The sequence below is a fragment of the Podarcis liolepis genome, assembly GCF_965112155.1.
Source record: "Podarcis liolepis genome assembly, chromosome: 2".
NCBI classification, from domain to species: Eukaryota; Metazoa; Chordata; class Lepidosauria; order Squamata; family Lacertidae; genus Podarcis; species Podarcis liolepis.
In genome coordinates, this window is record NC_139555.1 from 39858124 (window position 1) to 39884874 (window position 26751).

Sequence of the window (26751 nt, forward strand, 5' to 3'; positions counted from 1 at the left end):
GTGGTGCACATTCCACCAAATGTATTCCATAGATTTTACAGATTCTTGATAGATACCATATTGTAGTTTCATAAAGAATTATTTTTCTTGATGCACAGAGGAAGCAAAATAAAAGAGTTCGCACTTCAGCCTCTCTTCCTCCAAAAGTTCTCTGATATAACATAGTATCACAATCTGCTTTATTTTTAGGGCTCCTGCTTAGTTTCTGCAAGAAGTGTTACGAACATTTGTTTCAAATTACTGTTAAATGCAAGAATGCTTTAAGTACTTAGCCTCTTTTTAATGTTCATGCTGTAACCTCTAATGAAACATATATAACTACTCCAAACAAATCTAGGCTTACTAAGTAAACAAATTGGTGAGTCTCCTACCACTAGCATTACTCTTATATTTAGTGTTTCAGTGAACAAAGTGTGAGAATGTAAGGAGAAAAACATTCATGCCAAGCGCTTTAGGAGAATGGTAGCTTTCCTTGGGGAAATATTAAAACCTGCAGTAATATGATCAAATTCCTCTCCCACAAATTAAATAAGAAACACACCTTTTTCTGCAGCTTAGTTTTAGCATAGAAGTTCTGAAGCGTAGGGATTTCATTTTAAAAGCTCAAATGAAAAAGGCTGGGATTAAAATTTAATTTTCTATATTTTAAATGTTCTAAGAGTTTGGGTTTTTATTTTCTTGCCACTATTGGAAAGTCATAAGCAACCTTGAGATGGGCATATATAGATATATATATTTTAGTGTACAGTATATGACAAACTAGTAGAATGTGAGTATGTTTGTCATTCACATTTAACTTTAGCTGTCAATGTGCAATCTGCAGACTCTTTTCCTTTAAAGTTTGGAGTCAATGGGAAAGGTGTAGCCACTTTTACATCTAGATGTAGCTGCTTTTTGCAGGTATTGGCTGTGTGATCAAGTTCCCCAAGCACTCCTGAAGTTGCCAGCCATTAGCTGATGGGTGGTGACTTCAGTCCTTCTTGCTGTAGGGATCAATTTCCTCAAGGGGAACCTGATTGCACAGGCAATCCAGCCATGTCTCTAGCTGCCCCACCCTATCCTTAGGGTATGGATAGGTACATATGGAAGGATGCATTCCATTAGATACCGAGTTCTCAAGCTGTTTTAAGATGTCATGGGCCAAAACCAGGACCTCTACCTGGGCTCAGCAATGAAGCTAATGCACTTAAGGGAGGACTGAGAAAGAATTAAAGAATTCTGAATCAATTATTTTGTTTTGAATACAGTAACTGAACTGAGATCACAGTTCTTCATACAAAATTAACTTCTGCCCCAACTCCAATTTTCATTTGAGCAGTAAAATGTAGGGTTTGGTGGGAAGAGTCAGTTTGTTGCCATCAAACAACAATGTTAGAAGTTTGAAATCTTTGCTGATCTATTTCAAATCACCCAGAGTTTTACCTCCCCACCCACTCTACTTTATAGTAGGCAGCTCTAAAAGTTAGAAAGGCATAGATGAAGGTCTCTAGGTCGGAATTTGAGGTGTGCACTTAAAGCTTGCTTTAGCCAAGGCCCTGATGATGCACTTGACAGCATAAACTTTGTTTTATGAGTGTGGGATACTGGGCAAGCTTACAGAAATATCTATTCCAGTTGGATAAATGAGAATGTAGTGCAGCTGCTTTTAATGAGATCCTGATAAGTCGCAATGAAATGACTGCCTGAAATTAATCTGGAGAAATCAATGGAGACTTTAATTAGAACACTGGCTACAGTATGTTAGAACTTCTTTGAGGGTCATTGTAATGATAATGCCATACAGACAGCTCCCCCTCCCTCCTTCTATAAATGAACTGGTGTTTTGTTAAAATAAATAGATTTTGAGTATTCGCTCTGATAAATTTAATTAAAACTTCTTGTCAGAATTTAAAGGAAGGCATTTACCTTTACTAATGGAAACCCAGTGTTTCTGACAGAACTCAAATAGGAAGGCAGCAAAATATGTCGTTTGTGATTTTTTTCTTCTGGCACCACCATTGACTTACCTCTCCACCTCCATCTTTCCTTTATTTAATTTCAGCCTTAATTTTTTCATTATGCTGTTTTTTAACTGTCATAAGGCTAGAAGGGTGGAAGAGAGAGCTGAAGTAGTGTGATAGTGGTTGCACATGTGACTTTAGCTTCCTGGTTATGGGAATATGCCTAGTTGCTTGGTGAAATGGATACTCACCCTAGGCAAGTTGCTAAAGGCCACATGCAGAGAGCATACTACTATGTGCCAACATGGGAACACACCCTCATATTTTTGAGAGCAGGAGCAGCTTCTTCTATTTCCCCTGTTTTAATCATGAAGGCAGGGGGGAGGACACTGTTTTCATGGCAGTATTATCAAAAAGAGTAAGGATGACTCAGAGCTGGAAAGCCTCAAAGTTGTCTGTGATGAAGTTGTCTTTATAATATTGTAATTGATATACAGTGGTTCCAGCTGCAAAACTGTAAGTGATGTATTTTATTAACATATTGGTACTAAAGTGTGTGTTTGCATTACAGCCCTGGTTGTAAGTACTGCCTCAGCTGGATTTGCAATGGCACCTGTACCGTTTGACCTAACTTGTTTCCTGCTTGCCTCCCTTGGAACAGGCCTATCGTCCTGCGCTGCTAATTCCATCAACCAGGTTGGTGCTTCATCATTATCTTGTCTTCACAGCTCAGTGCTATGAATATACAAAGTTACTCATTTTTGCAATTCCTGTGTGATGATAGATCAAAATATGAACATCAAGCATAACATGTTTATTTGGGAACACGAGTTAAGACAGCATTAAAGCCTTGTCAAAGTGGTGCTACTTTTGATGGTATAAAAGCGGCAGTCGGGGTGCAAGCAGTATTTCTGGCTCCCAAGGACTCCACCTATTTTGGCAGCGGTAGTAAAAATAAACAAAATAGACAAAGTGCTGGGTTGGAGGGAACTGAGGAAAATTCAGGTGTATATTCTTGAAACTATGGTTTATTGTTATATGAATAAGGTGCTTCTGCCATCTAATGGGAGGGAATTTCAAAGGGTAGGTACTGCCATGCTAAAGGTGCAATTCTGAGATCGTGTGGAATGGACCTTTGGATAGGTTTGTATCAGCTGGATGCCCTCCTGCAGAATATAGTGGTCAGCTGGGTATGTAGGGGATGAGATTATCTTTTTGGTACCCTGTTCTCATGCTGCATAAGGCTTTTTAGTCCAGTACAGCACTTTGAACCTAGCCTGGTAGCTAATTTGCAGCCAGTGCAATTCTTTCAGCAGTGGTGTAATCTGATTGTGATATTCCAGCCTACTGAGTGATCAAGCTGCCACCTTTTGCACTAGTTGCAGCTCCTAGGGCAGCCCCACATAAGCACATTGCAGAAATCCCATCTGGAGTTATGAGCACATAGCCAACAGTGGTCAGGCTATCCTGATACACAAATGGCTGGAGCTGTTTTACCAACCCAAGCTGATAAAATGCACTCCTAGCCACCAAGGCCTTTAGTGACAGATATAGATCCAGAAGTGCTCCCAGATTATGAGCCTGCTCTTTCAGTGAGAGCATGACCCCATCCAAAGCAAGGAGTGGACTAATTTTCTGGACTCGGGAACTACTTACCCACAGCAAGTCCATCTTTAGAGGTTGGTTCATTGGCTGTCATTCAACGACTGAATCCAGGCACTGGTCCAGGGCTTGCATGGCTTCTCCTGATTCAGATGTTACAGAGAAATAGAACTGGCTTTTAGTAGTAGTAATACTACTAATCATGTGTATAGGGCAGAGCTCACAGAGCCTTTACAGTGGTAGCTCCGGTTTCGAACTTAATTCGTTCTGGAGGTCTGTTCTTAAGCCGAAACCGTTCATAACCTGAGGCACGCTTTCACTAATGGCGCCTCCCGCTCCTGCTGCGCTGCCAGCACGCAACTTCCACTCGCATCTCGGGGCAAAGTTCACAACCAGGAGCATCTACTTCTGGTTTAGCGTAGCTCGTAACCCGAAGCGTTTGCAAGGAGGATGGTATGTAACACAAGGTTCCACTGTACAGTGATATCTCAGGTTACAGACGCTTCAGGTTACAGACGCTTCAGGATACAGACTCCACTAACCCAGAAATAGTACCTCGGGTTAAGAACTTTGCTTCAGGATGAGAACAGAAATCGTGCAGCAGCAGCGCGGTGGCAGCAGGAGGCCCCCATTAGCTAAAGTGGTGCTTCAGGTTAAGAACAGACCTCCAGAACGAATTAAGTTCTTAACCTGAGGTACCACTGTATAGTTTTTTAAAAAACGTATTTCTTAGTTTACAAAAGTATGTGCAATGTCTCTTTTTTCCAGTTGCATTTTCTACAGATTAATTTCATTTGTTGTGAGACATTAGTGTTACATTAGGAAGGAAAGGGGGAAAGAAGTAGAGGGGGGAATGGTGAGTGGGGTGGGGTCGGGTGGCAATGCTTCTGTTCTACTTAATGTATGTGAGCGTTTATAGTTTTTGTGCTTTCCCTCAAAATATACCTGTGGAGTAGGTTACTGGTTGTTACTGAGGCTGAGTGACAGATTACTTTCGTGTGATGTCGGCATCACAAAAGAGCCAAACTACACATGACATAATATCAGAATATGCAACTATGGTGATGCAGTATAGTTGCAGGAGGTCCTTCTTGCAACAAGTCAGGTGGAGGCAACATCACTGAACAAGTGACAAATACAAAGTCGTAGAATCGTAGAATTGTAGAGTTGGAAGAGACACTGAGCATCATCTAGTCCAGCCCCCTGCCATGCAGGAATATGCAGTTGCCCCATACAGGGATCGAACCTGCAACCTTGGCATTATCAGCACCACATTCTTAACAAGCTGAGCTCCACCAAAGTCTTGAACAAAAGGCTTGTTGAGCAAGAAGATTTGTATATGTGTAATATAATGCACCACCCTCAAGTCCGGGGGGGGGGGGTAGAATAGGAAAGAAATCCCAATGATTAATTGCCCATTTCTGTTTTATTAAACAAGCAGGGGGGCGGGATGGAAATCCCACCCTGTGATGTGATCCTGGAGGCAAATTATGTTTTCCTCAGTCTCAGTCGCTTTACCTAACCTGCTTTTACTTTAGTTCAATACCCATTTTAGGGTTGTAAACCTGTTTTCTGATCTCCTTATGAAAACTGAAAATCAAGCTTTTGTAGTGTCAGATCTTTATGTAGAAAGAATATCTTTTTTTGGAGTTCAGAGATTGATTTATGGCACTGCCATGCAGATAAAACGTGTAGTGTTGTTTACAACAAAACGTACAACATTGAAATATTGAAAGATTGCATGTTCCTCTTAGAAGTCAAGTGTATTCTTCTGAGACTGTGGAATGGTTCAAAGTGGGAGAAGATTGTAAAGATGAAAGCAGGATGTTTAAAATGGTTTGAATTTAGTAGCTGAAAGATAAACTGCTGTGGTTAGGTTTGAGTGATAGTACCTTGAGAAAGAAGCAGATGGAATTGCATATCTTGTACTGAACTTCTAAAACTTACAGTGGAAATTAAAGAAAACAACACACAGGGAAAGAGAACAAATCAAAAGTGATGATATACTAACCCCTTCTGATTTGTGGGGGGCAGGAAGGGGAATGTTTGCCTCAAATAATTGTATTGCACATCTGCAATAGCTGTACTTCTGGCATTTGATGTAAAATGCTTGCTAATTTTTGTTCTTATAAACCTTTCTTAAAATTAATAAAGAAAAGCCAGAAGATGGGTGGTTGTGCCTAGCCTAGCCTAGCCTAGCTCTCCATGCACTGGCAGCACTAAAATGCATTGTACCTGGGCTTCCCTTTGAGGACCAGTGGGTTTTCAGCTGGAACCCACTGGAACTGAGTTCTAGCACCTCTTAGTTGTGTTCCGGCAGCTCTGTAGTGTGGTGGTCTCACTCCCCTGCACGGCGCTCAGGGCTGCGCGGCAGGGGCGGTGGGTGGCAGGGCAATTTCAGTGATGCGATGGCGGTGTAGGTTGGTGGCAAAAGTTTTAAAATTTTCCCTGGGGCTTTGGGTCAAGCGGGTGCGCCCCCTAAAGAAAGCTCAACAACTTTGGGTGGGTGCTCCCCCTAAAAAAAGGGAGAGTTCTGGAACCTCATTTTCTATTAAAAAAAGCCCTGTTGAGGACCATTTGGAAACTACAATTAGTGCAAAACACAGAAACATATTTATTAGGCAGAAACGGATATTTTCCAGTTTTGAAACAATACCTCAGATTCCATTTCATTTATCACAGTGTTGGTTTTGATCTAGATGTTACCTTAGATATAGGCTTCCACATTTTGATCACCATGACAACTGTGTCATTTCCCTCTAGTGAGCCCAGTTATACTCTAATCGTGATGCTGCAGAAGTGTGTAGGGTTCATCCTGGAGGTTGTGCAGCCATCTTAGTTCCAACTTTGGCAGGACAGCTGGAGATGGTTTGCTGAGACACCATACAGGGCCAAAGTGGCGCTTGTTCCAATTCCCTTCTCTGGAGCACTTCCTTAGCCAAACTGGTAAGCTCCATGCATCTCTTTCCTACAGGAAAGTGTGGTGGTGGTGTTCTTGGCTACTGTGGTGTTGAGCTCTTGACATTTGTTTCATTCTATAGTTTAATTTTGTTTTTTGCTGTCTGTTAGGCTAGCTTCAGTTGAAGGACAGTGATTCTTATGCCTGGATACATATGAAAAAGCTATGTAAGATCTTTCCTATGTTTACGCTGGGCAAGATCCAATTGCAGGCTTGGAGCAGGCCCATTGAAGTCATTGGACTGAAGTCCATTAATCGTGAAATGGATCTGTTCTGTTTATCTGTTCCGTTTATTCTCAACCGCAGATGACCAGGTTAGGAATGAATACCAGGATTTTAATATTTTGACATGTTGAGTCTTCCTGAACTTCACCTATTTGAAGCTTAGAAAGACAAAGGGAGGCTATTCAGTTAGTGGTGCTTGTTCTTGGTTTTGCCTCTGGCCACCTGCCATACCAGAGAGAAAGAGATCTGAGTTATGTGGGCGCATGGTGTGGTTTTGGTTTCCTGCGGGAGGGGTGCCAGCAAAGCAAGAAACCAGTGAAAACTGATGGGGCTTCCTGTTGGTCACAAGCCTTATCAGTCCATACCGGCTGGAGTGTTGGAATGCACAGTCCACACAGCTAACCACATTGTATTAATTAGGAGGGAGCAGGTCGGCTCACTGCCTTCTGTCTTCAACAGAACGTAGAAGGAGCATGTTCTTCACTGCCTTTACTTCCTTTGGAAGGGGGGAAAAAAGCTTTAAGACAAGGTTTGAACAACCACAAACATCTGAATACTGGATTCATTTAGTTTAGAGAAACTATTCTGTGAGATTCTGAGCAGTGTGCGCTCTCTCTCTCTCTCTCTCTCTCTCTCTCTCACACACACACACACACACACAGAGGAAGTGCTTTTTCTCCTGTGTATGGCATGGTGAGACAACTTGTAGCTGCCTGGAATTTTTTGAAATTAATAGAGAATGGAGAGCCAATGTGCTTGACTTCTGTATAGTTCATTTGAGATTAACACCTGATGCATCTCTGTCTGTCTTTCTCTGAAGTTTCCTTTTGTTTTGACTGAGCAGACGGCCTGCAGCAGGCAGCGCTTCCTTTCATCTTCCTCTGATGATGAAAAGATTGCCAAGTGGTGGTTATTAAAACCTGGTGTTTAAGCTCTGGAGTGCAAGGCTGTCAGTGTAGGAGGCAGCCAATGATGTAATTTACAGTATATAATAAATATAGGAGAAGTGCAACACTGGAAGTCTATCTCCGTGCTCAAAAATGTTCTGATATATGCTGCTTTGATATTTTAACTGCTTGGCAACCTTCATTAGTGGTTACTGTGAGGATCATAAGTTATGGCTAGTCCGATGATTCATAATTGTAACTCCGCTAAATCGGTGAGCATCAAGAAATCCTCAATACTGAAGACGAATAGTTTGACCAGTGATGGTATTATTTCATGAGCTGCGAAAATGATGAGCACTTAGAGACCCAACCTCCACAAGTACAATAAATTTTAAATGCAGAGATCATCTTTCTAAAGCATAAATTATTTGACCTGTGGCTGAAACTTGATAAAGGATCTTGGGAAGAATGTTATAAATTAGTGGGTGCCGTTGTTAGGAGAGTGTCTCAGATAATAAGCATAACCAAGGGAGGAGGGAAACCTTTGCAAGCATTTTTGTTGTGTGCATGCATTATATTTTGAATTAAATGTCCTGGCAAGGATGAAAAAAATAGCTGTAGAAACAAACTGGAGAAAGTAACAAGTTATTTTCCTTTTCACAAATTGTTTCATTTAGTCATGCTTATTTATAAATATGAAGCATGTCAATGTGGAGCAACATTCATCCTGTGAATCCCAAGTATACTTTGGAGACGGCATGGCTGCTGAGAGTTTTGAGTGTGTACTGCCAAACATTTCTGGTATGAGTCAGGGTGACAAAAGCCTAACTTACCTGCTTCATAACAAAGCACTGTATGCAACAGAGATGTAAAGTGGGACTGCATCGTATTTTTCTGCTATTTATACCCACACTGCTGTTTTAGCATTGCTTGATAGTGTCTATATGCACAAAGGGAGATGCATTCCTATATAATTTTAAAAAAACAGGCTCTGATAACTCACTGCAGAGACCCTCTTAAAATACTGTAGCTGAGAGCAGCCTCCTGCATTAACTTAGAAAGCCCATTGTGCGTGCGCATGTGTGTATACAGGTGATTTCATGTTCGCATTACAAAACTTCCAACAAAATTTTGGTTTTGTAAGAAACAATGTAAAGCAAAATTCTCCCCTCATAATAAACATCAATCAGAAGAAGATCAGAATGCAGGTAATATGGGAACAACTTGCCCTTTTCTTTTGTACAATAATTAATAGAAGATTCCCCCCTTTAAATTAAGGATTGCCTGAGACACGTGAAGATGGGACATAACAGAAAAGTACAAAATAAGGAGACAAAATACATAATAAAACAAAAACAAACCAATAATCCCCCTCCCACAAGCATATTTTAGATGCCATGGAATGTTAATCAGCCAAACAGCTGGTTGAAGAGCAATGTTTTCGCCGGCACCTAAATATATATAATGAAGGCACCAGGCAAGCCTCCCTGGGGAGAGCATTCCATTAACCTTCCAAGATCTCTCATCGAGGAGGCACACAAAGAAGGGCCTATGATGATGATCACAGGGTCTGTGTCAGTTCATATGGGGAGACGGTGTCCTTGAGGTATTGCGGTCCTGAGTCATTTAAAGCTTTACAGGTCAAAACCAGAACTTTGAATTGGGCCCAGAACTGTCTTCAGAGACAGCCCTACATATCATGTGTTGCATTAATCTAACCTAGAGGTTTGCAGTGCATAGACAAGAGAGGTTAGGCTACCCCTGTCCAGATGGAGTACAGAAGGGCCACCAGCAGAAGCTGATGGAAAGCACTCTGCCGCACTGAGGCCACCAGAGCCTCAAGCGACAGCAAAGGATCCAGAAAGAACCCCAAGCTACATACACATTCTGGATAATCCCACTCAGCAGTTTCATGTAGATGTTACATGACTACATCATTTTTTATTTTGCTGGTAATTGATTTCTGATTTACCTTCTTACCTCCTTCTAATCTGGTGGGAACTCTTTCATTTAACAATACTGCCAGTAGATGTTTCATTGGCTGTTTGTTTCTAGAACTTTAACTTTGGATAATGGCTGTCTCATAAATTCATAGTTCCAGACTTGGTTAAAATCTCATACCAACCAGCATAGAGTCTGGAGCACATTTTTAATAAGGAGCTGGAGTCCAATGTTGGGTTATGCTTCCTAGCCCTTAGGCCACATTTTGTATGTTATTCTTATTCCTGTACCATTTGTTCAATTAACTTTATTCATAAGGGTCTGGATTCACAAGTACCCAAGATCAATACATAGACAAAACAGTTTTGGTATAATAATTGAAATATGCTAATTAGACAGCAACAGATTTGATGGTAAACTTTATTCTAAGGTGTTTGAGCAGAGCAGGTTCACATGAGTGAACCTTTTGACTGTACTTTCTACTCACTTATATGAGATTGCTTATTTCACTTTTAGCCAGTCTTTCATTCCATAGAGTCCCAGGACAGCATACAGCATACAAACCCCAACAAAATTCTGACCCACACCACACACAATAACATGGTGAAAAACTAACAGCATATATATACAACCATATAGCAGTTCAACAGCAGGCATAAAAATAGAGATCACTAATCTCCACACCCAAATACCCTCATGGAAAGATGCATCTTCAGGTGATCCCAAAAGGTCTTTGAAGAGGAAGACAACGGTACAGTGGTGCCCCGCAAGACGAATGCCTCGCAAGACGAAAAACTCGCTAGACGAAAGGGTTTTCCGTTTTTGCGTTGCTTCGCTAGACGAATTTCCCTATGGGCTTGCTTCGCAAGACGGAAACGTCTTGCGCTTTTTTTAAAAGCCGCTTGAAGAGGCGCAGTTGTGATGGACCGTGCTTCGCAAGACGAAAAACATCGCAAGACGAAAAGACTCGCGGAACGAATTCTTTTCGTCTTGCGAGGCACCACTGTATCTCCTTTGGGGGAGTGTTCCACAGATGAGGGGCCACCACAGAGTGTTGTCTTGCAATGTATATGAGTGTGGGTCATAGATCTTAGCTCCAGCAACTTCAGTCATCACTGACACTTTTTGACTTTGCTCTTGCTGCAATTTGTAAGCCGCTGCCTCTCATGTTTATTTCTCTCATAAGCTCATGATTCTTGTAAAGTGATGAGAAAAGCAGCACAAGGTAGTTTGTGAACTAGATATTTGTTGCAAACTGGTCTTAAAATATAACATGCACACACACACTTGCTTCATCTGTGTGGTTTTTTGGTGGAGTATATTTTAAATTAGGTTTACGACCAAGGTTAAGTTATACTCTGTCCAGATGTGGTTAAGGCTGTGAGAAACTAGCATGTTGTCAATTTACTTAACTTTTTTTTATTTTTTTAAAAATGGAAAGTTGGGAGAGGGGAAGCAATTTACCTTTATGATTGATCTTCAGGAAAACTTTAGTTGTGGTGCTCCTTTTAGATGCAGTGCCAGATTTACCCCCGGAAGCACCGATGGCTGGAAGAACAAAGACTTATTAAAGGGTTGCAGTGATGGAATGTAGAGATAGCATCAGACAAAGAGAAAACTTAGTAGTTAATAAAATTAATCTGCCTGTGTAATCTGCAGTGGCACTACATTCCCAAATATACTTATCTCTTAAAATACAAGAATGATTAGGTTTTGTTCTCTAGCTTGTAGGGTAGCTGCCTGAACTGTTGCAGATTAAGAATGCCTCTTGCATGGCAACAAAATATTAAGTGATGAAAATATTAGTGGAAAGCTGCTTATCTACCAAAAGTTACTTTAAATAGCCTCAGAATTGGAATTTCTAAAATGTAATGTTTGGAGCCCAGGAATAACTTTCATCTATTTTCTCAAGGATAACCCAAGATGTGAATTGATTATTATTTTTATGGTTTTAATGATATTAAAAGCAAAATTTTTCATCCATTTTCAGAAATGACTATTTCACAATTCCGCGAAAAGTAAAATATACACTAATAAGATGCCCCCCCTACCTATCAATAATATCTTGTAGGAAAAAACACATATAGTAATATTTACAGTAATATAGAAAAATATTACTGTAATACAACCGGTTTCTTACTTAATAAATGAAATATCTGAGGGAATAGCATGACACTCCTGTTCCATTATCGCTGCTGTTGCCCTTTGGATATGCTTCTGCTCTGAAGTTATGGAAGTTGACAACACCAAATGTTTCTGTACTGTTGGTTTTCAGTCTATTAATTCTTGATAGGAATTAAGACCATCAATGGTACAGCAGTGGCTCTGTCACAAAACTATTGTTTGTATGTAGACTTCTAATACAGAAGCAGCAACATATGTGCAACTTGGATGCTTGGGCATCATCAGAAGGAAAGAGTAGATGGTAATTAATGCCTGCAGGGCCAAGACAAGTGTTATACATTTTTGAAGTACCACAGGCAAAACGTCTCTCTTCTGTTTATCTTCTCTACATCATCTCGTTTCTTATTACAGCCAAGCTGTATGTAATGTTACCAGTAGACTCATGACAACCCATTTCAGGCAGAGGCTTTTTCAGTTAAGTGAAGGGGCTTCATTTCACGTAATCCTTTATTTTATTTTATTTTTTGAAAAAATAGGTGGGAACTTTTTTGGACTGAGCTTTTACAAGGTACATTAGCAGCTTCAGAAAGTAAGTCCTCTGTTTATTAAATAGCACAGGAGACAAAACAGTCCATTTGGAAGTGCTTCTTTTTACAAAAATATTTGAGAAATGGTTTTGCCCAACCAGACTGCATTAAAAACTGGGAGAAAAACATTATACACCAACTAAACATCTGCCCTTTTTAACTAGGCAGTTAAAATAGCATGATTCTCTGGATGTTTCCATCAAGAGTTCTCAAAAGTCTTAGACAGTTTAAATGTACTTGGTAGAGGACAGCCTGCTTAATCCTGGCTGTCTACTCTTTGACATTACAGGTTTTCTCATCATAGTTACAAGTTTCTTTATGGTTAAGACTAGTCACATCTGCTCTAGTGGCATGTGTCTGAAGGGTAAAACGTTTCCTAAAGCACATTCAGTTGTCTTGATTTTATATAAGAACACAAACTTGGCTTGGCCTTTACTCTCAGCCTCATTAGTAAGAGTACAGTGTTCTGCATGTTTACTTAGAAGTAAGCTCCTAAATAAGTGTGCCTTGGATTGCAGACTTAGTTGGAGTCATCACTGCTTCTGCTGGATAACCTGGTGTTTATGCAAGAGAGATACAAACGCTTGTGGCCATTTCCCACATGTTCTTTTCTACACACACAAAATGTGTCTTAAGGGCAGTGTTTAAACTCCCATTGTTCTTGGCGCAATTTGTGACAGGGAATTTCATTAGCATGAGCAGTTTCTGAGCTCTGGGCGCAGTACTGCGACTAAGATTTCAGATTAAAACTGCAGAATGGAATGAAAGGAGGACCTCCCCATTTCTAGCTACTCTCTGAAGACCGGAGCAGAGACCTGCTTAAGAATATTCGGGGGGTGGGTAGGGGAAGGACTAGACCATGTGAAAAATGAACATAATATTTTAGCTGTGGTTCATTTTCAGCTTTGTATTCTTGTTATTAAAAAGTGTTATTAAAAAGTGTGCCTAGACATTCTGTTGTTGTGCCCATAACCTAGGTTTAAGGTGCCATTTAGCTCCTAGCTTTCATAGGGGGGAAGTGTACACTTTCTGCTCACAGAATTGGTGGGGGGAGGTACACTAGAAACATGGAATGACCTTTTTGGAGGAAAATGGGGTGCAATCCACATAACCCTTAAAATGGAGAGCAATTAATGAAGTGCAAGGCTTATTTTTCTATGTGAACTAAGTCTGGCTTCTTATTGGTCTTTATGTTTCAATGTAGTTAGCCTTCACAGGAAAAGTGAGAGTCATTGTATCCCAAGTTAGTCCATGCTAAGTAAGCCACTTTCAGTGTTGTGTTGTTGACCAGTGACAGCCACTAACTTGATAGAACATACAAAAGAAGTGTATAATTAAATTTGGGGCAACTCTTTCAAGGCACACCTAAACCAATCTCTTGATTCCTTTGAGTACCCAGGGCTGATTTCAGAACTATAGAAATGACAGGATTTAAATGTCTCAGTATGAATTTACCTGACCAAGTTCTAATCTTACCAGAATTTACTCAAAAAATTCCTACAAGGTACAAATGCTTCTTTACAATTATTTGGTACCTCTGAGTTCCATTTCTTAAAACATTGTGAGAATATAACACATAGCTGCTCTTTGTGAAATTTAAGTCTGTTTAACACTGGCATCTTCAAAGACAATAAAAATTCCAGCCTGCCGTTTATCTATTCCCATGTGAAGAGTTACTGTACTGTATATTGTATCATTCCATGGGAAATTCTTTGGCTTAATAGTTTCATTTATACAGTTGTCCGAGGTCAATTTTCTATTTTGCAGTTGTCAAACAGCTGCCAAATTAAGCGGCTATACTCCAAAGTTCATTTACATTTTATGCCATTCTTAGGGTGTCTGCTTCATATCTTAATATAACTAATGATTTAGCTGTGGATCTCCGTCATCCTTCCCCACAGATGTTCACACCCTCATGTTCTTTGAGTGCTTAGCAAGTAGCTTTGTTTCTCTTCCAAGGCTTTTAAAAAAAGGTTTAGTTATTTTAAAAGAGAAAACTATCTCCCTAACAGAAAACAAACATGAAATGGCTGGTAACTGTGATTAATTTGGTAATGCTTCAGTAGAAGAGGTTTTTGTTTTGTTTTTTGACATTCTCTTCCATTTTTTTTTATGTTGAAGGTTTGGGGGGGTAGAATTAACATCTGCAAAATGCCCACTGTTCCTTGGGTTTACTAATTGATCACAATAATTATTACGTATCTTGGTTTTCTACTTTGTAATGATTTTGTGCGGTTCCTTTGAAAAGCACACGCTGGAAGGAACTTTATCCAGTGAAGTATCTCTGCAAATCAAGGCATTTTTTTATTGCTGAAATATCAAAGGATTCCACTTTAATAAGGGAACATAGACTACAGTGGAGTTCATTTGTGGTTTTGTAGCATATTTCTTATTTAGTGTAAATGTACATGCATGGGTGAAATATTCAGGATTTTTAAAATGTAGTGCCATGATCAAAGGAATATCTCTCCTAATGCCATTGATGTCTTACTACAAAGTAGTCAAATAGCCTGGGGTCACCATCCACTTTATAAAAATTCCTTAAAGACAGGTAGGACCCTTGGGTGTTAAATGGATACTTGAGAGTTTGGTATATTTTCTGTCGAAGGAGCAGCAGAGATATATTTACAAGTAGTGCCATTCAGGATAGTGCTGAGGTTTAAAGGGGCCTTGTTAAAAGGTAGCCCTAAATTACAGGCTTGCCCCCAGTGCATCATGCCAAAAAAGTTTCTGTCTCGTTCCTTTCCGAAATTGGTCAACCCTTCTCAGGACCATGCATAGACAATATACTCTAAGAAGCAGCTCATATTTGAATGTTTTAAGAGAAGCGTTTTAAAACCCCGTTGAGGTTATTATGTGCAAATCATTTGAACTTACTGTGTTTGTACTAGGTAAAGGAAAGCAATACGCTTGCTAGTTGTATACTTTCTTAAGCAATGATTGGTGCTTTCGGTTGATGGGTTTGTCATTGGGATTGCAATAAAATGCAAGCCAAGGTGAAATTGGATACAGGTTGGGAGAGCAGATAAAACCAAGTGAAAATTAATGGCAGATGTAAAAGTTATCAGAAAAAGTCTAATAGACTACGGTCATCTGTTAGTAGCGCTTTAGTAAAAGTATTTTTTCCTTTACCAGATGTGTCTTGCAGCATCTTCAGAGTAAATCATCAGTTTGACTCCTAACATTTTACGTATTGTACGTGGTTGAATTATGCTGTCCTTTCTTGTACCGGTTTGTGGTGGTTAGAGGAATAAAGTGTGTGTTCTTAAACTAGACATAATCATAAATGTAGCATCTGAATTCCAGCTGCTGAACTGTTTGCAATGGTTTGTTATAAGAAAAGGAGATAGATATATTTTGTCTCCCTCACTCTTGACTGACCTATAGTTCCATCTTCAGTATTCTAGTACCTCATGCAAATATCCCTCTATTATATGGGATGGCCTGTTAATGTCTTTCTCTTCCATTGCCTGGTGAAAAGTTCAGGTGTGGTTGTTGTAAGTGGGTAGACTGAGGGCTTTATCTGAATCATAGCCATAGGGTATTTCTTTCCTTGCCTGTATTCAGTGATATTTGTTTTAATGCAAGCCAGCCCCCCTCCCCTTTTTGCAACTGAGTTATCCTTATTATCTACAAGTTCATAATGAACTAAATTGTGCAATCACACATTTAGCAAATTCTTGATCTCATATCTTGCTTTGTTTTGCTGGGGTGTTGGGAACTGTTCAGCAACGACAAAAATGCCTAGGGTTTCAGCTGCACAAGAAATGTTTTTATTTTTCTAGTGCTTTATACTTTAAATAATGTCTTTTACTTTCTATTTAGGTTTAATTTTTAAACCTCAGGTATTTATTTAGGTAACTTATATACCACTTTACATTTCAGGAAAAATATCTAAGTAGTTTACAAGTGTTTCATACAAAATAGACTTAATAAAATATACATTACAGATAAAATACATTAAAAAAATAGAATTCAGTCATTAAAATAATACAGTCAGCAGCAAGACAAGTTAACATCAGAATAGGCCTGAATGACCCTTTAGTTAGCTGTGTTGATTGTTTGGTTGGCATACTAAGAAGATAAAATTAAAGTTAGCAAAGGGTTGTAATTGATGAAGTTGTTCTGTTAGTGCAAGTACTGCTGCCTGGACAGTTGGATGTCCTTTCCCTAGCTCCTCCTTGTTCATCCTGCCCCCCCCCCATCTGTTTGGGGCTGCTCCAAACCTGCCAGAACAGATTTGGGTGCAGGGGTAGGTTGCCACCAATACCTTTTTCCTAAATATCTGTATTTGACTATAGTTCCACAAAAGCAAGTAAACTATGTATAGATGACTGGTGGCGGATAGATTTGAGAAGTAAATTTGAAGTGGAATACCAGTGGTATTAGCTTTTTTCAATTTTAATTACTTTATTTGACTGCCCAGAAAGCTGTGTGGGAATAAAATAACTGCATTTATTGATATCTAAAATTAAGCCTGGTAACAGGAATTTTCTCTTTTAATTCATATAACTTGGCTGTGGAAAGACTGCAGATACATAAAGCAAACAAGAGGCTGATAAAACACTTTTTTACACAGATCATAAAGTTAATTATACAAATTTGTAGTAAAGAGTCTAAATTAAGAAATGTTGTTTTTATGGTATATTAGGTGGAATTATTTTTATGTAAATGGTTTACCCCAAGGAAACTGTGAAATTGATGCATAAATCTGCTCTGTTCCAGAGCTAAGCATTTGAAATGCAATCTGTATGGGTTTAATGTCTGTAGACCAGCATGTTCTTTTTTTGCAGTGAGGTCTAGGTGCTACTAATACTGCTGTAACAGGTGCATGTAATTTAACTGCAGAGCTAGTCAAAATATATTTAATCTGTCCATATTAAGTTGAACCATGTGGGTGTTTGACTCGAGTTTTCAGTGATGTATTTTCTATGTTTCTAGAGTTTATTCCTGCCAGTATGGAGGATAAGGCTCACTACTATAGCTACCTTTGCTTGTCCCTGTCCTTAGGAAGCAACTTAAACTGGGTATTGTCAGGAAAGCTGGTTTCTTCATCTTTTATGTTATATAGCTGTTGATAGTTCTGGCTAAATAGGCTTACTCTTTCTTCTGAACACCTCCTGTAAAAGTAAAACAACTTTGTAGAAGAGAGGTAGAGCTTTTCTCCAATGAACTCAGCATGTTTTATTGCCCTGAGCTCAGTGGCTGTCTTGCAGGGGAGAAACAAGGTATCGTGAAGAGAGAAAAATAGCATGCAGCTACAACATATGAATGTTTTGGGTTGTTGTTTTTTAAAAAAATACTTAGGGAAATCAACGAGTAAAAATAGCAGGCCATTATTGTGTCATCTGCTCCAAGACTCCAAGAAGGTTATGGGATTCTTTAAGCCAGTCCAGGCTGTAACTGGAAATAGCTGTTGCCTTTTTGCCTTTCATCAATGTATCTAGTGCTTTTCATGAACTATCATTGGTATAATTGTGGTAAAGTGAAATACGTTGTTGTGGAATGTGGAGATCTCTGCTAAACCCTAGAGTTTCTAGCATGGAAATCATCACCCTAACTCATAGCAGCAGGTAAGTTGCTCCCCCCCCCCCTTCCTGATTAGAAACCTTCCTAAAGAAAAGTTCTTTAGATTGCATGACTAGTTTTTGTAGCCGAATTATTTCACAGTGACTGGTGTTGCAGATTATTTTTCTTAAAGGTAAATAGAAGCAGACTACAGCTAGCATGAATATGTTCCTTTAAGCTTGCAAAAGGCACAGAGTCTAGCCTTAAATGCCCAACTATATTCAGTGTTCAACAGTCAATTGTATCCTGCCATGAGCTCTTATTAGTTGACAAAGAGGAAAAATTGTTATTGCATGCGGCTATCTTGCTGGGTGGTCTTCCAGGAGCTATAATCAACACTGTCTTTCTCATCAATACGCAGTTCAACACTACAAATTTATCTTATCGTGTGGTAACAGCAAGGGTTTACTCTAAGAATTGTGAGAAATTGCAAATGGGCTTTCAAAAGGAAGCAGGATGAATTGCATTTAGACTTGGGTTCCTTTGTGGCATAGCAACTGTAAAGATTTTTTCCCCTTACTTTTCATGCTAAATTTGCCAGTTGGGTTTTTTGTGTTGGTCTAATTTTTTAAAGTTATTTCTCCTCTGCAATGAGTCATTACCGCTACTTTCAACAAATGAATAGCCATTTTAGTTAAGATTTATTACAAAGAAATGCACATTAGAAACAATCATCTTGATAGACATGTAAAATTAGTTTGGTGATTCGTAGGCTGTGAAACTGTTAAGTACTGTTAGGTAAATTGCCGTGGCACATATGCACTATTTAATCCATTGCATAAATAAAATAGTTTTGAAATATTGTTATGCATGTCTAGAGAATGTGAAAATGCTGACTGTTTAAACACAAAAGAGCATATTTGCAAAAGGAAGCTGAAAATTAGCTTGTCAAATATGGTAGAATATTATGGGTAAGAAGAAGAAGGCAATATTGAGCAAGTTATTAAGGAAACTGCTTTCTATGGTTTCATTATTGTAATGTTCTGGAATGTTATACATTTGCTGGGGGGCAGAAGGGGGGGAGGGATCTTTTTATTTCTTTCATTTTCCCCTTTTTGTCTTCAATGAAAATGAAGAATAACAACCTCAGACAGTACCAGTAGAGTATGTGCATGTATATTGACCTGTTTCCTTTATGGCACTTGTGAGAAGGCTCCACTTTTATTATGCAGACACTAAGAAGACTTCAGAATTAATGTTCTGGGTATCAGAAGACATCCCACCCCACTTTCAGTTTTTAAAATACACGTCAACACTTAAGTTGGGTAGACAGCAGCACTAATCATATTAAGCACAGTCTCCAAACTCACGGGGAATGCATAATTAATTCATTGTTTTAGAGGTGCTCATTTACTGGTCAAGGGCAAGCAGTCCATGCATAGCTCCCCATATGAGTAAAGAGAAGAGAGCCAGTGTGCTGTTCAGTGTGACACTGCCATTCCCTCTGCCCACTAAATCTTGTTTGTTACACCTCTACCATGAGCCAAAACCATCAATCGGTTTCCATTAAAGTGTTTGCCACGTAGAGTGCAGTAGGGTAGTAAATGCTAATTCAGTGTCAATTAGAAAAATGCCTCTAATGGGGGGAGGGGGGTGTAGTTAAAAAGAGGCACTTCTGTTGATTCATTGCTGAGTCTCAAGCTCTCTTTCCCCCTCCCTTCTCCATTCCTCAGTACTGTGCACTGTAAGCTTCTTTCAACACTTTATGTTTATTATTTTATAGCAAGTTTAGCTTGGATGCACTTTGCTCTGTCCTTTTATTTTACTTTAAATGTAATCCCAGAGTTTACCTCTGTACTTAAGCCCCTTTAAAACCCTGCTTCACAAGTGCATCGTTACATTCCGCAAGTCTTAATGGTTAAAAGGTTTAATATGAATTTAAACTTAATCCCAGCATTCGGGAAATCGGTGGTCATCTGAATTAATCCTGTTTAGTTTTACCCCTGCATTTCGGGTGCACGCTAAAAGTGTGCTCAGAATTAAACTAATGCACATAATATCTGCTTATGTAAACATGGACTTCATTAATATGGCTGATGAAGTTCTGGATGAAAGGCAGCTTATATCAGCTTCATCTCCATTACTTTTAAATAGGCATATGAAAAGCATTATGTTTTGACTGTGGCTGACTCCAGTGCAGTTACTATGGGTGCAAGTCCCACAAAAGCTGGGTCTCGTTGATTTCATTTGGGGACAGTTAACTCCATCTTTAAAATCAGTGTGATTAATTTTGGAACTGGTGTATATCCTCAGTATGAAATATACATTGTGACCTATTGGTTAGTAAGTCAGAACAGGAAGACAGTTTGGGAGTAAAATTTTGTTTCTATATTTGTTATGTATAACTCAACCTGCCCCCTAAATCTGATAAACTAGTGCATCTTAAGCTATTGTTTGTATACAATGATTTTTCAAGACTTTTGTTTCCAACCACGAGATATAAAAACTTCATTACACTTTTTTTGAAACCTTGAATCCCTGTTTTGAAGCATTTACAGGGAAATGAAGGCATAATAAATTGGAAAAAGAAATTGTGCATACATATGCTGCACCAAACCTCTGCCGACCCTCAGATAAGCACATTCAGTCCATTTATTCCTCTGTCATTAAATTGACTTCACAATTTATTCTTTTCTTAAGTCAAGGGCAGCTTTACATGTACAAGGAAAAGGCATGTGCACTTCATTGTCTAGCATTGCAGTGAATGGAGATGCTCTTGGGTGTGCAGGAGCCCTAGTACATTGTAGATCTTGCCTGTGGAAAAAAATATTTAGGTCTGAAGAAGCTAAGACAGTTCCATGGCAACCTTCCTATGTACATTTGCATGTATACTTACAATACTCTGTGCTATGTAGCACATTCAAAGCATTGTACCCCTAGATTCTCAGAAATTCTCACAGCAGTTTTATATAGTGGCCAGTATTATTATTTCCCTGTTTCAGTGGGGAGCCTGAGACGGTGGCTTGCCTAATGCAATCAAGTGAGTGCATGGTTGAGATGAGGTTTGAATCAAGGTTTCCTTCCTTACAGCTTCTTCTTAATCATTGCACTCCCCTAACTTTCTCATTAACTAAGCATGCATGGATATATAATATGGTTTTCTAATGTTTTGATGGTAGCACACAGCAGTACTGGATTGAATTAGAACATAGTTTAAGTTGTATATTCTCCCCTTGGTGTCAGTACAGTATGTGGATGATTTATATGGGAACTAACATAGATTGGATTTTCTCTCCTCTGTTGCGATATAATGTGTTTCTCTTCCAGAGTGTCAAAATTGTGCTTTATAAAACCCACATTAAAGTTATTTTTTGTCTTCCCCATGTTTGTGTTTCATTAATTTGAATTACATTTCTAATAGAGCCTTTGCATTTTCAACGCTGTGTGAGGTTTTAAATTGGAGAAGCAAGCCGCAATTTTTTTATATAAAAGAAAAAAAGAAACACCCACCATTGCCTGAATCTCTGCACTTGGATGCAAGTCAGACTGTCTTTTTTTCTTTCTTCTGTCTCTCTCCTTTTTTGCAGTGGATAAACTTCAAAGGCATGTTGTCAGAAGAATTTAAAGTTAGAACTTACATGGTGGTGTGTGCATAGACTGAAAAATAATTAGGCGTCTCAACAGTAACGAACCTTACATGCTATGCTGTGCAATTCACTCGCTGTGTGGTGTATTGGCCCATAAGCTGAGTAATGTTGTTTCTTTGCACAAAATGTAATTTGAAACCACATCCTCATTTTTCCAGTATGTTAAATTGGAATAATGAAGATTAACTGAATATGTTAAGGTACATCACACGAAAGCACTCTGAAACAAGGACTTGTGTTGCTGCAACTCAGTGCAGCATCTTGAACTTGATCCTTTCAAGCTCTGCCACACTTGTACTTAAAAACTTCTTTAAGTTCCGCTACCCTCTGTTGAAATAGGTACGTAGGATTGAGTTTGTTTTATTCAGGCTTTGTTTTATTATTTTACCTATCTGGGAAATTTGCTCGCCTTTCTTAAGGAAAAAGGTCTTAGGTAAAACCGTCATGAATAAACCAGGGCTAGATGAGCCTCCCTGAGAAGGGAATGCCAAGATGGGGGTTCCATGATGGAAAAAGTTCTATCGCTGGTAACTACCCACCTTCTGATGGTAGTGACAGGACTTCAAGAAAGACCTTGGAGAACTAACTAAAGACATGGGTAGGTTCATATTTGAGGAGACAATCACATGCCTGTATGAAACTACCTTATGCCTACTCAGACTATTGATCCATCTAGTCTCCCCCCCCCCCAATCATCATCTTCCTGGTAAATTAAAAGACTATTGCCAACTATTGAACCTGGAACTTCTTCCATGCAAAAGTGAACTGTTGGAGTTGTTATGAGTGTGTTATGAGTGTGTTTATTTAAACTATTTACATAAAACACCAGCCATTGTGTGTCTTCACCTCATACGAGAATGTGCACATACCAGCAGCATAAGCAGTCCAATAAAAATAAGCCCCATGATGGTAATGCTTTTGAAAATTTCACACAGTTACTGGTGAATGTGTGTAGAGTCTAAATATAGACTGTGCCTTGTGAATGGGCAATGTATGAAATACTCTGTTTATGCCACCAGGCTCTGCACATTCCCTAGTATTGTTTGACAGGGCAATAGATTGATTAACTGTTCATTTCTGCACATTGTTCTCCGTGTTCAGAGAAATGTCTTCAAACACTGATGGAACACAGATCACGAAGAAGGTGACCTAGTTTCTTGTGGCTGGCATTAACATAATGGGCTCTGCCACAGGGAAGACCTTCCCACACACTGCCTCTACCTGTGTCTCAGAAGGCAGTGGCACACACAAGAGGACCACATCAGCTGATCTTCTGGTAGCTTGCCCCCAAACTGTTTAGGACTTGAAATGTGATTGCCAGCGCCTTGAGTTATACTCGGAAACAAACTGGCAGCTGGCACAGCTGATAAAATAAAGGGGCCACATGATACCACCACTTGGCATGCAATGGAGACATGTGGGATATTATTGTATGGAATATTTATTGTCCTCAATGCAGCAGGTGCTTCTGCACACAGGAAATAAGATGTGAACCAAGGGCCTATCAGCTCAAGACATTCCCTGTTCACTTTACTGAAGGAAGCACCTTCATGTGTGAATCTTTGGCACATGGAGCTGTTTGTGACTAGGGAAGCTTACTCTCGTATGCTAGTTCAAAGTACACTGAAGTGCACCAGAGTTGTAGATCAGGGAAAAGAGCTCAAATGTAAACAAGTAAGGTTGTGTAGTGTGTGTGTGTGTGTGTGTGTGTGTGTGTGTGTGTGTGTGTTTTACAACGTTGCTATCAGAATTTCAATTCTAAATTCAGAAGTCACAGAAATTCAATATCTTCTTCTTTTTTGAATAGCAACTACTGTTGTTTAGCTAAATGTTCCCTTCTCACACTTTTTATTGCTGAAAATTGAGTCGTTGCTTGCCTCTGTAGTCTTCTGCTTATATGCCAGTGGGCATATAAGACTGGATTGTTGGCAAAGCTTGAAAAATTAACTGTGTAATCATTCTGTACCTCAGAAGATTGAGATGTCTGTCTTATGTATGAGAACGTGTGCAGTTTTACAATGCATGAGTTTTCCTAGAAGCCAGCAGTGACTAGGAAATATTTTACGGTCATCCCAACTATGAAGATTAAAAGCTTTTGTCATCTAGAATTTCAGAGCAGAGTATAAGGTTCTGTTGGAAGCCTAACTTTGTTTTCTATGTGACCCACAGATGTTTTCATCTCCAAAAAGGGACACCATTGCTCATAAAAGGTGATTAGGGCCGTTACTGTAGAACATGTGTTGGTGCCACATATTATTGTGGAGGGATTCTGAAATCCACCAGGCTTATTGACCGGTAAAGTACTACTGAAAACAATAGCCTGCAATTTTAAGTAGTAAGAATTATGCTGTCTTTAGTGGCAGCTCTGTAACTAATAAAAAGTTTTACTTGACTTTCATGCTCAATGTTATTGTTTTGAGGTGATCCTTATGTTCTAATCTGCTGTGCACAAGGCACCCTTCTCTTTATTTAGTCTATTGTCAAATAAGAAAAACAAAGCATACCTATTAAAATTAGCACCCAGAGATGTTGGAAGCATTGCCTAATATCTGTGCTTGTTGCATAAAAGGGAATGGTTTGAATTGCAAAGTGATGTCTGACATTTTCAGCTGTACATGCCGAAATATTCTAAATATTTAGAGTAATTCATTTTAGTACTTAGAACTGCGTATTCCTTCAGATAACAAAGAAAATATATAAACCCAGCTCATACATTGTTGGTTATTCACCTCTTCTGAAATTGTCAGTTGTCCTTGTAATCTCTGTTCCAAAAATAATATGGGAAAACATTTAAGGGAGGCATTTTGTGGTGCTTTTTAAAATTCAATTAATCACTATTAAAAACCTTTTCTAAAAAATATTATTGTGTTCTTTTTGGATTGATGCATCCAAAAAGCTCTTTTGGGGAAGCCAGATAATTAACTGATTATTATTTTTAGACATGTCCTGTGATCCATTATTTTTACTTCACTCAGAAGTATGTGGCTTTCTCCAATGATACGATACTGCTTGTCACAATGGTAGCTGGAGGAATTTCTTTCTATGCAGTGCAGCAGGCTTCTGTATGGTGGCATGTTGCCTTTTTTACAGGTAGAGCAACACGTCAGGTGATACAAGAATACGTCAAACGTAATACTTGCTCTGTTGGGTGTGCTTCCCTTCGTAACTCTTTCATAATATAACAGTGCTGCTACAAAACTGCTTTCCCAAGTTATACAGTGTTGGAAATTTTGTTGTGTTCAATATCTAAATGAGAAACTGCCCGGGATTTCATTTTTCCAGAGTCTGACCCTGAAAAAAACTTTTAAGTGTTGGGTTGGCTGAAACCCCCGATAAAGCAAAAGTCTAGTTGTGTTAGATAGCAGTAGTATATTCTGTGAATAAAGGTTTTGAGTTGGGTCGCTTAATGCAGACAAAATCTATTTAACTGCCCTGAGGCTCAGGCCAGAGTATGACCATTACTAACATACAGCCCATTTCCAAAAGTGATTTTGAAAGTGATCCTTTCCCCATTGAGTTCAGTAAGATTTTCTTCCTATGACTTCAGTTAGTTCAAATTGCAGCCTTAGGCAAGGCTGAAAATATTAAAGTGAGTACCATATGAGAAATAAAGCCACAGAGAGAGCTTGCTCACTTATGATATGACGCCCCCCAAATATAAACACTAGTTCTACTTATGTATAATGCAAATAATACATTTAACAAGTAATCGTCTTTTGTGCTAATCTTTGTTAATCAGCTTAATTTAGTACAATTACAAATTGTTTAAACTTGGGTATTTCACTTGGAGTATGGGAAGAAGAAATTAATCCTGCAAAACAAAATATTTCCACAGTTGAAGGATGATGGTAAAACTTGTTGATAGCATTTGTCTCTGTTTTTGTAAATGTAGGCATTATTATGATGCGTTCTGTGACTCTTACATTCCAAGATATTTCGATAATTCTCTTGAAAAACAAAGCAATAGCAATTACAACAGCAGTTCACTGTATTTCAGCAGTTTATTTCAGCAGTTTATTTACTAAATTCCCTTTCTTTTTTCAGACTATTCTACATTACTTCAATCTCATTTTAACATGTGATGTTACTAGTTAAATGCAAGCACTGATGCAGTTTTCTTGTTTACAGCCATATTCAAAAGCAATTCTAAATAATTTTATTTAATGCTCTTCATTATTTAGAACCTCTCCTATTGAATTTAATAGCAAAATTCATGTTTTGAACCAGAAATCTGTTGAAATGTAACAAAACAACAACAACGGATTGATATGTGATTGGGGTTATTGTTTTTTGGGAGGGGTTTTGTTGTTGTTTTTTTAACCTATAGGGTCTATTTTTGTGTTTTTATATTATCTGTGATCCTCAGATGAGGGAGGTATAGAAATTTTTAATAATAAAATTGTTTAAGCTCCAGTGATTATAATACAGTCTTTTATGTATTTGTTGGAGGTTTATTTGTTAAACACAGTCACTCTGATTAGGTAGTTTATGAAGATCCTGTGTAATATCTTAGTTGTTGAAAATCTATTGTTGCTTGTGAAAAGCAACACCGTTAATGTTCCTGGATTTTCTTTCAATAGCTTTTTAAATAATATTGGTTTTAAAATTGTCCAAAGTAAGCAGAACAGATTGATACATTTCTGATTCATCTTGGTACCAGTGTTCCAACTTTTACAACATTGTAATATATTTCATTGTGCCAAATCGTAGCTTCTCTGTTTGAATATTTGCCCCGCTGTTTAACAGGAATCACTAAGGTAACTTCTTCTCCTCCTCCTCCTCCTTCCTTACCTGCCTTTCACCATAAAGTCCAGGGGCGGATTACAACATTAAAAACACCATTAAAAACAATTTGAAGCAACTGAATTCTTATGAATTACATCTATTAGACTTTAAGGCCAATGAGCAAAATGTCTAAGGGATTACCTATGTTGACTGTATATTCTAACATTGGTTGACTGATAAAAATTGCCCACTTTTGTTGGTTTTGGGGGAATTATTTTCTCCCACTTTCCTTTTTCCTGGTATGATATTCACTGATTAAAATGGCATAACACTGTTAAAAGCCAATTACAATTTATGAAGGATCCCCCTTCTATCATAACCCCCAAACTAGAATTTTGACCTAGTATTTAGGTGCACTATCTCCTTAGCAGCATTTCTGTAGTTGCATCTGTGATTTGAGATGTATGTGTAGTCTTGTTAGAGAGAAATTATCTGGTTCCTGAGAGTAATCTGGTTAAATCCATGCATATATTGCTTTTCAAATTAAAGCTATTGCTTTAAGTCTAGGCTTCATTAATCAAGTAACTGAAAACAATAGAACACTTT

The 26751-nt window shown here is 38.7% G+C and overlaps 1 protein-coding gene across 1 annotated transcript in view; it reads left to right on the forward strand.

Annotated features, from left to right (window-relative positions):
• Positions 1–26751, forward strand: part of COX10 (cytochrome c oxidase assembly factor heme A:farnesyltransferase COX10) — a 93938-nt gene that overhangs the window by 6003 nt on the left and 61184 nt on the right. The window contains exon 4 of the mRNA XM_083487629.1: positions 2512–2636. Coding sequence (XP_083343755.1) covers positions 2512–2636 — 125 coding nt within the window. The remainder of the gene's footprint in view (positions 1–2511; positions 2637–26751) is intronic.